Source organism: Eumetopias jubatus, unplaced genomic scaffold (assembly GCF_037043125.1).
Source record: "Eumetopias jubatus isolate StellerSeaLion01/CBP00866 unplaced genomic scaffold, mEumJub1_p1.0 scaffold_13, whole genome shotgun sequence".
Classification (NCBI taxonomy): domain Eukaryota; kingdom Metazoa; phylum Chordata; class Mammalia; order Carnivora; family Otariidae; genus Eumetopias; species Eumetopias jubatus.
Window position 1 is genome coordinate 98,008,392 of NW_028274819.1, and position 12,409 is coordinate 98,020,800.

General features: G+C 59.3%; 1 protein-coding gene across 1 annotated transcript in view; it reads left to right on the forward strand.

Annotated features, from left to right (window-relative positions):
- Window positions 1-971: 971 nt before the first annotated feature.
- NECTIN1 (nectin cell adhesion molecule 1) overlaps window positions 972-12,409 on the forward strand; it is a 63,574-nt gene continuing 52,136 nt past the window's right edge. Inside the window, exon 1 of the mRNA XM_028105871.2 lies at window positions 972-1,524. Coding sequence (XP_027961672.1) covers window positions 1,446-1,524 — 79 coding nt within the window. The 5' untranslated portion in view covers window positions 972-1,445. The remainder of the gene's footprint in view (window positions 1,525-12,409) is intronic.

Here is a 12,409-nt window from a genome sequence, read left to right on the forward strand (position 1 = left end):
TCAGTTTCGGGAAAGGAAACCCTGCAAAGGGAGGGGAAATTAGAAAAGACCAGAAACCTCAGTGGCACCATCTCACCCACGGTTGCCCACCAACGACTTCTCTGGCAGCTTCCCGTCGGTCCCCGCATAGCTGCCTCTCCATTCAGCATTCAGGTGATGCAGAGGAGAGGGGAGCTCTGGCTGTGGGGTTCAGTCCAAGTCGGCCACTTTCTGCCCTTGTGCCCCTGAGCGAGTAGCATTCCCTTCCTCTGGGCCTTTGTTTCCGCATCTGTAAAATGGGGCCAAGGTTGGAGTAGAGGGCCTGTAGATTCCCTTTCAGCTGGACTTTGCCAGATCCAGTAGTCTCCATACTGCACGCTCCCTCCTCCACGGCCCATTCCCCCCCCCCCCGCCTCTCCGCCCGCCCCATCTTAACTCCACCTCCACCGAGCAGCTTCTCCCCCCCACTCCGGCCGCTAGGGGTCACTGCCTCCCTTTGTCAGCGAGGAGGAGGGCGGCTAGCCCTCCAGCCCTCCCGGGGCGGGAAGGCGACCGAAGGGGCACCTCCCGAGCCAGTGGGCCTCGGCGGACCCCGCAGCCCTCGCGGGGGACCCGCCTCCGCCGGGGGTCGGAAGGTGCGCGCGGCCGGGCCGGGGCCGGGGCCGGGACCGGGGCCGGGGCCGGGCGGGCGCGGGCCGCGCGTCGGGAGCCAGGAGGGGGTTAACGCTAACCCCTCCCCCTCGGTCTGACATCACGGGGAGAGCGGCTGAGAGGCTGGAGCTCGGCGAGTGAGAGAAAGAGCGAGAGCGGCGAGCGCGGCGCGACTCGGCGCCCAGGCAGCTCCACATTGTTGCGGATCGCCGGGACCCGGCAGCGCGAGCAGCGGCGGCGGCGCGGGGTGGGTGGGGGGGGACGCGCGGCGCACCCGGCTCGCCCTCCGCCCGCGGAGCCGCACCGCCCGAGCCGCCGAGCCGCGCGGCCGCCCGCCCCCTGGGCCCCGAGCCCACCGCGCCTCCCGCCCGCCGCCCTCGGAGGACGGCCGGCCATGGACGCCTGCAAGTTGGAGCCGAGCGGGAGGGTGTGAGCGCGCCGGGGGCCGGGAGCCCGCGCAGCGCAGCGGGGCAGCCGGGCGCGCCGGGGGTGGGTCCCTCTCCCCAGCCGGGCTCTGCGTGGAAGAAGAGGGCGGGGACCGGCGCCGGGAGGAGAGCGGAGGAGGAGAAGGGGGCATGACTCGTGCAACTTGCGGCGGGCATCCACCGAGCCTCTGAGCCGCCGGCGGCCCGGGGCCGGGATTGCGGCCGCGCCGATCGCACCCAGCCCACCCCGCCCCGGACGACGGCTGCGGCTGACCTGGATCCTCGGAGCGCCCGCCGGCCGGCAGCGATCGGCCTTCGTCTTCCGGGCTGGTTTCTGGAGCGCGGGGAGCGCTCTCCTCGCGGCCCCTCTCGCCGGACCCCCGGACCCCGATGGCTCGGATGGGGCTTGCGGGCGCCGCTGGACGCTGGTGGGGACTCGCTCTCGGCTTGACCGCATTCTTCCTCCCAGGTAAGCGCGTTCCGTTCCGCCTCTGCCTTTTTTACCGCCCCCCCCCCATTCCAATGCCTTCCCGGAGCTGGGAGCTGGATGGCGGGCACGTCTGGGTTATAGGCAGCGAAAGGAGCCAGAAAAGTTGGGTCACGGCTTAGGTAAGGGGGGTGCGGGTGGCACGGCGGAGAGAGAGGATGAGAAGCCCAACAGCCTGCCCTGCAGGGAAGCGGTCGGATGCACGTCTCTGTATGGCAAGAAAGCACTTTATTCCGCTCAGTTTTTCACAAAAATAACAATATGTAATAGCGTTCTATTTATTTAATAACCAGCTCTCAGCTCGGGAAGCAGTTTGGAAACACTGTATGTTACATAAATGCAAAATAATCACCGTAATCTCCGTCTCAGGGTATGAGACAACAGCCCCAGGGGGAGGGCGTCAGTCTCTCGGAGGCGGTGGGCTGTGGGTCTGGAGGATGGCAGGGGGGCTTCGTCTCTGTCCCCGGCCCCTTTGCCAGACGGCTCCGCGCGCTCGCGCCTCCTCCCGCCCCACGCAGCCCCACGCGGGCGCCGAGAGCCGGCTCCTGCGTCAGAGGCAGCTTCTCGCTCACCTGCGGTTCCTCTCCCGGTGGGTGAGGCCCGGGCCGCGCGGGCTCGCAACCTCCCGGCCTTGCGCGAGCTGGACTTAACCTCGGAACTCCACTCCCAGTTTGCAACCCCCCCCCCCAGCCCAGGAAGCGCCGCGGGCTTGGTGCCAGCCAGGTGGCTGCATGACCCACTTTCCCGAGATGCCCCTTCGTGTCCTTCCCCGAGGTGCCGGCGGCCGAGGGGTTAACCCGACGCCCGACCCTGGGGTGGCCCGCGGTGGCCCATCTGACGGGTGCGGTGGGGGCGGAGGCTGGGACCGGCCGGCGGCGTATTGTGCTGGGGAATGAACTGGAAAATGCGTTTAGGAGGCAAATCCGACCGAGTCCCCTCGCCTGGATTTAACCCTTTGTGTCCCTGGGGAAGCTACCCAGCTCCCACGGTGGCTGGTGACACCAGCGCGGGTCGGGGTGGGGGTGGGGGTTCCTCCACCCCTCTGGGAAGAAATCTGAGCCGGTCTCCCGCTCCCGCCTGGGCTAGATGGGGTTTTGGCGGGGGGAGGGAGGGGGCTTGGCTGGAGCACGTGGTCTGGGCTTAGGGTGGCAGAATAAGGGGTCGGAGTACAGACAGACCAGCTCCGATGGGGTGAGAATACCGGATCGCTGGCAGCGGCCCGTTGGAGATGCCCACGATGCCGCAGACTTTTGGGCTGGTGTGTTACCCAGAGGCCAACCCGGCTGCCCAGTTGCAGGCCGGGGTGCACCCCTGGGAGGCAGGAACCTGGCCTCATTCAGTTCTGTACCCTTTCTGCCACTAGCCTACCGCCAAGGCTCCACAGATCTCGCTGAGTGGCTGATGGCATCGAAAGCACTTTGTAGAAGCCAGCACAACGGTGCCCCCGCCCCTACAGCCTGTGGGGTGCTGCCCTGCTAGGTGTGGGGGGGGGAGGGGGCACTGCCCATTTCCAGGGGCCTGACTAGTCCCATCCCTGGCAGGGTGGTCATGGGGAGTGAGAGGTCTTCCTCTCACACGGGACCTCCTGGGAATCCAGCTGGAGCTCAGGCCCTACCTAAGACTCCCCTGACCACTGGGGGTTTGGGCTTCTGGGAACCCTTAACTGCATAGTGTCCACACCAGGATTCTAGAGAAAGGAGAGCTTTGGGAGAGCTCTAGTTGGTTTGGCACGCCAGGGGTTAACCTAATTCTGGTCGGACAAAGAGTGGGAAGGTTTGGGGGAAAAGAATGAACTCACCCCCATCCTCCCCTCCTTTTGTTGTTCTCTTTCCCCCAGCTTTGTGATACACAGTGGTTAATTATTTCTTGAGGGGGGGGTGCCTGCTGGAAGCCTGCCACTCAAGGAGTGGGGCCAGGGAGATGGCACTCCCACCTAACTCAAGTGTAGACGCTACCCCCACCAAAAATCCAGATTGAGGGGTAGGATGCAGACCTAGAACCCCAGCTCAGACAGGCATTTCATAAGCACTCCTTGATTGACTGTCATTGTCATGGCTGGCCAGCATCAGGGGCAGCCAGAATTCCCCGATCGGCCAAGCTCCTGTACCCTGAGCCGGTGCCCCTGGTCCCCTGCAAAGGGAGGCAGGGGGTATGGTGGTGCCCATCTGACACTTGGATGGAGTCTGGTAGGCTCAGAAGTTGCCTGCCCACACCCCACTTTCTACACACACACATACACACACACACACACACACACACACCGGCTCCCTCCTGAGTGCTCACTGCTGCTCCTCTCTGGGGACTTGCCAGCCTGATGCTCTTTTCTGGGTTCTCCTGCGCTGTGTCAGGGAGCACCGACCCAGGACCTCTCTGGGGGAAAGCAGGTGGGGGCAGCCCCCAGAGTGTATGATGACCCCCTGACTAAAAAACAAACAAACAAAAAACCCCACAACATTCCCAATCTGGCTATTGACATGTAAACACAGAAGTATGTTTTTACAACACAGACTTTACCAGGCTGGGCGGTGAAGCCCCACAAGCTTCTGAGATAACAGTTCCTACAGGTCAGCTCCGAGGAGAGGGCCAGTAGGGCCTGGGAACTGCACCCTAAAGAGGGCCCGGAGGAGCCCTGGAGGGAGACAGAGAACCTACCTTTGAAGCAGGTGCGGAGAGCTGGTGTCCCACCTACACCACACCCTCCCTAATTGGCTTCCCCAAACCTTTTGTCTAGAGAGAGCACACACACCCCAGGTGTCATGTACACCCTCGGAAGACCTGTCGGGCCGCCACCGCACACCCCATCTCTGCAGTCTGTACAGAGCTCCCAGAAGGTGGTTTCCTGCGAAACTCAGAGTGTCAGAGCAGCTGGGCCCTTTCCCTCTCTCCCCATTTCTCACAGACAGCGATGTGCTCAGGCTTGCTGGGCAGGACATTATGGCAAAACCAATTCTGCTGGCCTGGGGATTACAGCGTGTGTGAACAGCAGTCTCGTGCCCGTTTTGGAGGCTGCACTATGGCGAGTGTCTCGGAATCAGATTCAGGGCCTAATAGCCAAAGCTGGAGGGGAGGAGAAGATATTGCAGAGTCTGGGCCCAGCAGCCCCGGCAGAGCAGCTGAGAAGGCATCTCTGAGCCTGAATATCTGTGGCTCGGGGGCAGGGGGGCCCCTTGTGGTCCCACGCGGGCTGAAAGAATGGTATTAGTTCCCTCCTCGGCCACCCGGCTTTACACAGTGAATCCACCTCGGTGGCCACTTCCTGACCCAGGACCCAGTTGAATGCTGCCAGGATGGTGGCACCAGCCAACAGGACCCTAGTGCTGACGGCTGAGCCAGTGGGCCGGCATGAGGGGGTGGGGGTTCGGGCAGAGGGTCTGCCCCAGCTGCTGTGTCTAGATACTGCCATTGTTTAGCATTGACTAATGTTCATTGTTCGGCACAAACAGAAAACACCCAAGGGAGGTGTGAATATACCTTGGATTTTCCTGATCTTACCTTTCCTGGTTAACCTGGTAACTTGAATGGCTCCTACCTGGGGGAGAGACAGAGAGGGGGCCTGTGTATTCACCTGCTTTACTGTTGTTGTGTTGTCCGTTCGGTTGTTTTTGTTTTTGTTTTTTTAACTTTGCATGTTGGCCAGGGTGCCAGGCTGGGATGGACAGTAGCCAGCTATGGGAGTTAGGCTGTAGCGGTTCTGACAGTCTGCATATTGTCTCGCCATCAGTGTCGAGTGGGTACTCGCACACACGCGTGTGCAAGGCTTTGTGTGCTTGTGTTGGTTATCTACAATGCCTTGTGCCCCTGCAGAGCCATGGGCACGAGGGCAAGGAGGTGTTGTTCACTGGCATGTGTGGGTCACCGCAGGCCTGGGGCCATCAATAGATAGCAGGTGGATAGTCACATGTAACTGATTTCTTAAGTCTTTCCAACTAGGATTTTGTGAGTAGCTCTGAGCCTTGATAATGCTTGTGTTGATGTCAGAGTGTCCGGGAGGCGGTTTTGGGAAGAGACCTAGGATTTGCCCTCAGCCAGCTCCTTCCAAGATGGGCTGTCGGGTCCTTTGGGGGGTGGGCAGCCTCTACACGGGTTGCTATTCTTGTTCTGTCCTTGGCTTTAGACTGGACCTCCGCATGCTCACAGGGAGGTGCTCAGCTGGAGAGACTTTACTCTCTTGTCTCGCTGGCAAACAGCGTCTGGAACCTGCTGCTCACTGGGGCCTGGCTTGTCCCACAGCTTCTTGAGACCCCTGCAAGGCTGGGAGGGTCCCTGAGAGATAGGTTTTCAGCTACTGATTTGGCATCTTTGCTTCCTGTATGAATACTTGGGGAGCAAGGGGATCATCTGGGGGGCGAAGGTGGCATACTCTGAGCATTTAAAAAGGGCCACGAGTGTGGGTTTTGGTCCTCCATAAAGAGCCCTGCAGAACCATATGTGTGCCCGGGTCGGCAACATACATGTGCCTGGAGACACCTGGCTTGTGCAGCAGAACTTGGGAGCCCCCTTGGTGGAAGGGGAAGAGGGCTTATCCTGGGAGCCCAGGACCCTGTGCCCCAGGCTGGCGGGCAGTTGCTTCTCCCCTGTGATGCCCGACCCTCTCCATAGAGACCAGGTCTGCGAAGCAAACAGCAGATGTGCTGGCTGGGCCAGGAGGTAACTTAAGATCTGAGCAGGTTTCACCTTGCAGAGGGAATGCCCTGAGTTGGAGATAACACCCTTTAGTCCAGTTAACCCTTGAAGCTCTGGATTCTATGTGCTGATTTGGGAGATGGGGAAAGAGAAAACATAGATGGAAAGAAGACACATCAAGCCTAACATCTGAACCCTGACCCATTCCACAAGGAGAGGTGAACTTGGTATAACAGGAGAGACCCAATAAGGACACAAAGAAAGTCTTCCTGACGGCAGGCTGTAGGCTCTTTAGGGCAATGGATAATCCCAAGGTTTATCCTTGGATGGCGAAGGGGGGCAGTGATATGTATTCTCAGGAGCTCATGGGATCTGTGCCTCTCTAGAGCACGGCCCTAGGGCAGGGCAGCAGCAGTGACCCCAGGCCCTAGTCAACAGATAATGGCATACAGCTTGCTTGCTCTCCCTGCAGCCTGGGGAGCACCCCATCTTGGCCGCCCAGCAAAGTACAGCCAGGTCAACTGAGTTTGAATCCCAGCTCGACAAATTGCTAGCTGAGTAGACTTGGTTAAGTTTACTTCATAGGCCTCAGTTTTCTCCATCTGTACAATGGGTTTCTGTGAGTACAGCTTTCAAAGGAGGTTGTAAAGATTAAACTGACAGTAAGGTATGAAAAGTGCTGAGCGCGTTGCAGGCATGTGATAAAATGGGCAGCGAAGTGGCAGCTGCTTCCGTGCTCCGTGCCTTTCCTCTGAGTGGTCACGGCCCCCTCTGCATCTGCCGGCGGGGCAGTGCCACCTCTGTACTCCCCTGAGGAAGAGCCACTCAGCTGCCTGCCCGGTGCTGACCTCACTGCCCTGGTCGCCAGCCACGAGCTGTTCAGGGTGCCCCCCCCCCAACCTGGAAACAATGGCGGAGGCTGCAGCAGCCCTAGGGGCTCAGGGGGCCTGGTGGGCTCCAGGCACCTGTATGAGCCCGACCCTGGTAGTCGTGGACTCGCACACACAGCAGGTGCTCTGTGGCCTTTGTTCTGCAGCGCAGCACCAGGGGCTCTCCCGGGCACCCGCCTCACTCCCTGGCTACGCCGCAGCGAGGCTCCGTTGTCCATCTGGAGCTCTGGCTGGGGTAGAAACCGGGGCTGGCAGAGAGGGCCTGGGACTCAGCCCCTGCCCTCCTTCAGAATTCTGCATTTGGGGGAAGGGTGGGCCACTAGACCCTGTCTCCAGCAGTCCACTCATCTGGCAGGATGGTACAGCCAGATCGAGAATCCCTCCTGGCGTCACCCCCTTCTCGCTGGCAGAAAAGCCTCTTCCGGTTTATCCTGTTGCAGATAGAATCCTTTCACCACTAAAAATAAAAATGTCTGTGGCCCTCTTGACAGCTCATGGTTCCAGCTGATCCTCCCAGTAACCCCATGTGAATGGTATTCCTGGTCCTTCCATTTTACAGATGAGGAAAGTGAGTCAGCTTAGTAATTTGCTGACCACCTCCAGCTAATGTGGCCAAGTCGGGTGCTGGGTCCTCTGACCCCCAATAGATCTCCCAGTAGATTGAGGGAGCTGAAACAGGCTGAGATGGACACATTACAGCAGAGGTTGAGCCAGGCCATGATAGGGCGAGTCCAGTGAGATGGTCATGCACTTCGCCAGCCACCACTACTCTCCCCCTACCACAAGCCAGAGCTCCCTAGGGAAGTGAGGGATAAGTGAGGACATGGGTCGGAGGGTGGCCCAGCCAGAGCTGACCATGGATCCCAGGTCCCCACCACAGTACAGGACGCCCAGCAACCGAACGGCTGGAGTTGGGGGGAAGGCAGGGGAGGGAAGGGTGTCTTTCTAGAAGCTAGAGCATCACCCCCTGGAGATCTGGCCTGAGACGAGGGCAGGGCTCTGGGGTATGAGCACGGAGCCCCAGGGCGCAGGCAGTCACGGGGGGGCAGAGAGTGGTCCTCCGAGAGCTTGTGGACTGGCCTGGGGCCGCAGAGGGGAAGGGGCTGAGATTTGGCAGGCAGAGCCAACTCCTTCTCCCAGGCCACTCCCCACCCGGCTCTGGTCTGTGCAGACCCCAGTTTCATTTCCAGTTTATGAGGAGTCTCATTACCAAGCCACAGACAATAAAACCCGCCCGGCCACTCTGGCCCGGATCTCATTAGAGGACATTAGTTCCACTGGCTGGTAGCTCCGCTGGGACACAGCTGCAGGCGTGGCCCAGGAAGCAAAACAGGCCAGTGGCCACGGGCACAAGAACGTCCCATTGGGAGTTTGAGTTTGATCTATGGGCTTAAGTGGAATGCCTCCTGGAATGTGTGTTCCCCAAGGCTGGAAACACTCCTTTCCGCCCCCTTGGGCCCCCCAATTCTATCCCCTGCCTGAAGGGGAGAAGGACACAGCTCTCCGCCAGGGCTGTTCCTAGGAGTCCGCTTTGTCTGGCAGGACCTGGCCCAGAAGCTCAGCAAACCACCGTTCTGGGGCAGAGGGCCTTTGCGGGACAGGGCAGCAGCCCACCCTTACCCCTAAGTCTGAGAGACACGTGCTAGCAGCAGAGAGGGAGTCTGGATTCCTCACAGCCACTTCGGCCTGAATCCTGGCCCATCTTTCTGCCCAGAAGGTGGGGTGGAGACCTGGGGACCCCACAATAGAAATTTCTTTCCTCCCCTAAAGATGCACTTGTGGCAGCTGACAGCCTTGGCAGGAGGTTGCTGGTCTCACATCCCTCCCGGAGGTGGAGTAACTTGCCCACGGTCACTGTGATGGAGCCATGGGTCCCCTCTTGGGGTTCTCCTCACCAAAGCCGGGATTATTTCTTGCTTTGCAGATTCTAGTCCCTGTTGACAGCCCCTCTCCTCTCCATCTGCGCCTTCTCCTCCTGCTTTATCTTGATTTCTTTCCCCTGCAATCCTGCATACCTGCTGGTCACCAGAATACCACCAGGGCTCAGGCACCATGAAAACAAGACCAGAGCAAAGGGAACCCTGCCCCGTCTCAGGAGCTCAGTCTTGTGGAGAGGAAAGTGAGCAGCAGGCCCAAAGAACTAGTTCTTAGCACACACGAGCTCACTTGTGTGCTCCCATGGAGGGTCACACAGGCCAGCCCACGCTTTGGCACATGAACTGGTGTGCCCGCCAAGTGAGTCAGCCGAGATAGGAGGGCCGGTCTGTTTGGGCAGACGCGAGTCAGCCTGGCTCTGGATGCAAGGGGAGTGGAGACCTGTACGGGGTCTTGGAGCTGCCCGGGAAGGCCCTAGGCGACCGCTGGTCTGGAGTGCAGGTCCCAAGTAGGACTGCCTGAGGCTGCTTCCATGCACTCGACTCTCTGGGCCCTGAGCAGGGAGTATCCCAAGCAACCCCTCCCTCAGTCCTGGTGGGTTGCGGGCAATTGCTGTCAGCTGCCAGGACAGAGGAAGTTCGCGAAGGTGCCTCAGAGCCAAGCCAGCCTTGTAACCACTTGTGGGCCCCACCTCGGGAGGGGCTGCTTGCAACGCCCTTGCTCCCAGGACTGTGGCAGGGGCCCATGACTCCTGGCTCTCTGGCTCCCATCTGCCCACACGGCTTCTTGGATGGATGGACCTAAAGCCTACGTGACAAAGACACTCACAGGCCCGGAGAATCTGCTCGCTGCCCCCTCCCTGGCTCATCTCTCACTGCCCTCCCCTGAAGGCCAGGCCCGCCCAGCCACACACCCCTGTATTCACGCCCCAGGTTTCCCCGCCTTACTTCCCGTATCTAAATACTGACCTAAGAGCCACTTCCACCATGAAGCCTACTGACCCACCCCCCGCCCCCGGCTGGGGATAACCTCTCCCATCTCAAAGCCCTCTCGCACCTCATCCGGGCCACTCCGTGCCACTAACCACTCCGCGTCTTGCTAGGTGGTCATTCAGGCCTGGGACTTACCATCTCCCCAAGACCGAGAGCTCCAAAGGGACAACGTCCGTTACTGATGGATCTCAGTGTCCCCAGGGCCTAGTACAGGTTGGCCACATCAGGGGCTGCTACTAGATGCCAGCTGGATACATGGTTGGTCGTTTGGACAGTTGATGACAATGATAGTAATAATGAACTTTTATTGAGAGTACTTGGGTGGCAGACACTGTCGTCAACTTCTTACATGTAATAACTTATTTAATTTTCATAACAACTCATGTGGAAGGTACATCTGTTCTCTCTTTTTTTTTTTTTTTTTAACATGAGGAAAGATGAGGCCCAGCAGAGGTTAGGTAACCTGCCAATGGTCACACAAGTGACTTACTAACTAGTTAAGTGGCAGAGCCAAGAAGTCAGGCCCAATGTCCATGATCATACCACTTAGCTAAGCGGGTGGACTGGCGATGGAGAGAGACAGCTTACCAAGCCTGGGAGAAACACAGGACCTTGCATCCAGAATGCCCACCACCCCTGCATAGTGCTCACCCCCCTGTTCCCTTTGATGGTGCGGGGGGAACCTGATGGGGAGTTATCAGTGCTTATCATCAGAGTCTCGGTGGTCATCACTACTGCATCCTTTAGATACCTTACAGGTACTAGAAGCACAGTCATTACACTCCTGGTGGATCCTACTGCAGTCACTGTTACGTCTTGGGAGTGTTGATGTAGCTATGCTGGAGAGAAGTGTCTCGCTATCATCACTCTTTCATCCCCTGAGCTTTGGGGCATCACTGCCGCCACATGGGGGCCTCCTCCCATGCTGCACCGTGAGACTAGAGCCAGGGGGTACTAGCTTCTCCCAAAGAAGCCACTGGGAACTACCCCCAGCCGGTGTTCCCAGGCTGTCCCTGGGCCCTGGATGGGTCCACAGCTCAGCAAGCTGATCCTATGTCAGAGCCCATCCGAAGCTTCTGGGAGGTTCTGGTCTCCCTTGCCCTCACCCAGAGATTCCCAAAAAATGGAAAGGGAGGAGTCCCTGCCTGGAGTGATGGGGAGGATTTAGGGTGTTCACCTGTACTGGCTGCTTGGATCCCCTGGGATGAAAGGGCTGGTGCTTCCTCTGCCTCAGGCAGGTTCAGAACAGGGGGCTGGGCACAGAGGCATGGCAGCCTCGCGGTCTCGCAGCAGGGCTAGAGAACTATCCCAGGGAAGAGGGTCATGGGAGCAGAAAGATCAAAACGCCTTCCAGGGTCGTGGCCGAGGACTGAGTGACCTCCAGATAGCTCACACACGGACTGTCCTCTCGATGGTGACCCAGGGCCGATGCTCCCCTCAGCACACCCTGACCCCTGCAGGTCACCATGTGGGCTCAGGCCTCACAAACTTGCTTAATTAGGAAGGTAACTGGGCTGCCAAACAGTCACCTGATATGTTTCGATGCCAAAGAGAAATTCCTCCTAGACCCTCTGCTGTTCTAGATTATCCATGCTCCGTTAGCTTGAATTACGGCAGAGCCTCTGTGGCCCAGACACAGGCCAAAGCTCTGCGATTGGTTCCTGAGGCTGGAGTCTGCCCCGTGCCCAGGAAATGCTTGGAAGCAATAGTAGGATGGAGGCCTGAGACCCACCTGACGCCCATCCAAACCCTTAGTGCGTGTCAGGGCCCAGGGCCTACAGATGCCCACCTGTGTCTTGAGCCAAGCCACCTCTTTGCCCTTCTTCTCTACCCTGTGGGTCAGGCGTCCTTCAAGAGTTTTGAGTCAATGGCATAAGCCTTTGGCGGTGGCTCCTGGGTAAAAATTGGAGCAGAGGCAGGGCCAGGCTTCTCTCGGGTGTAAATAAGATCAGAGCAGAACAGCCGCACTGCACTGGATTATTTTATTATGATTGCCCACCTCCCCCACCCCCCGAACTGTCCTCACCTCATTGGCCTAGATAGCTACATCTCGCAGAATGATGGATGGGCCTCCTCTCCCTTCTCAGGCAGGGTGGCCAGCCCTGCTGCCGAGACGCCCTCCTACCCGGCCCCTTCCCAGATTTATTCTCTGTGTTTATGGTGCCCAGAGAGTAATCAGTGTCCTGGGCCGGCTGAGCACTCTGATTATCTCCGCTCGATTGATGGATGGGCCTTTGGGGAACTTGGGCAATGGCCCCCTGCCTGCCCTTGCCCACCCAGCACCCTTCCCACCCTGAGTCACCCCCCAGGGGTCAGATGAGGGGCCTCCCTGTCGGTATGGGGGGAGGGGGGTGATGGGGGAGGGAGCCCGCAACATCCCTCCCTAGCACCCACATCTTGGCCCTGCAGTGGGGGTGAGAACTGGGGAAGGGTCTCTGTGGCTCCCCCTTCCCTCCAGGGAGCCCAGAGCAGGGACACACAGGGCCA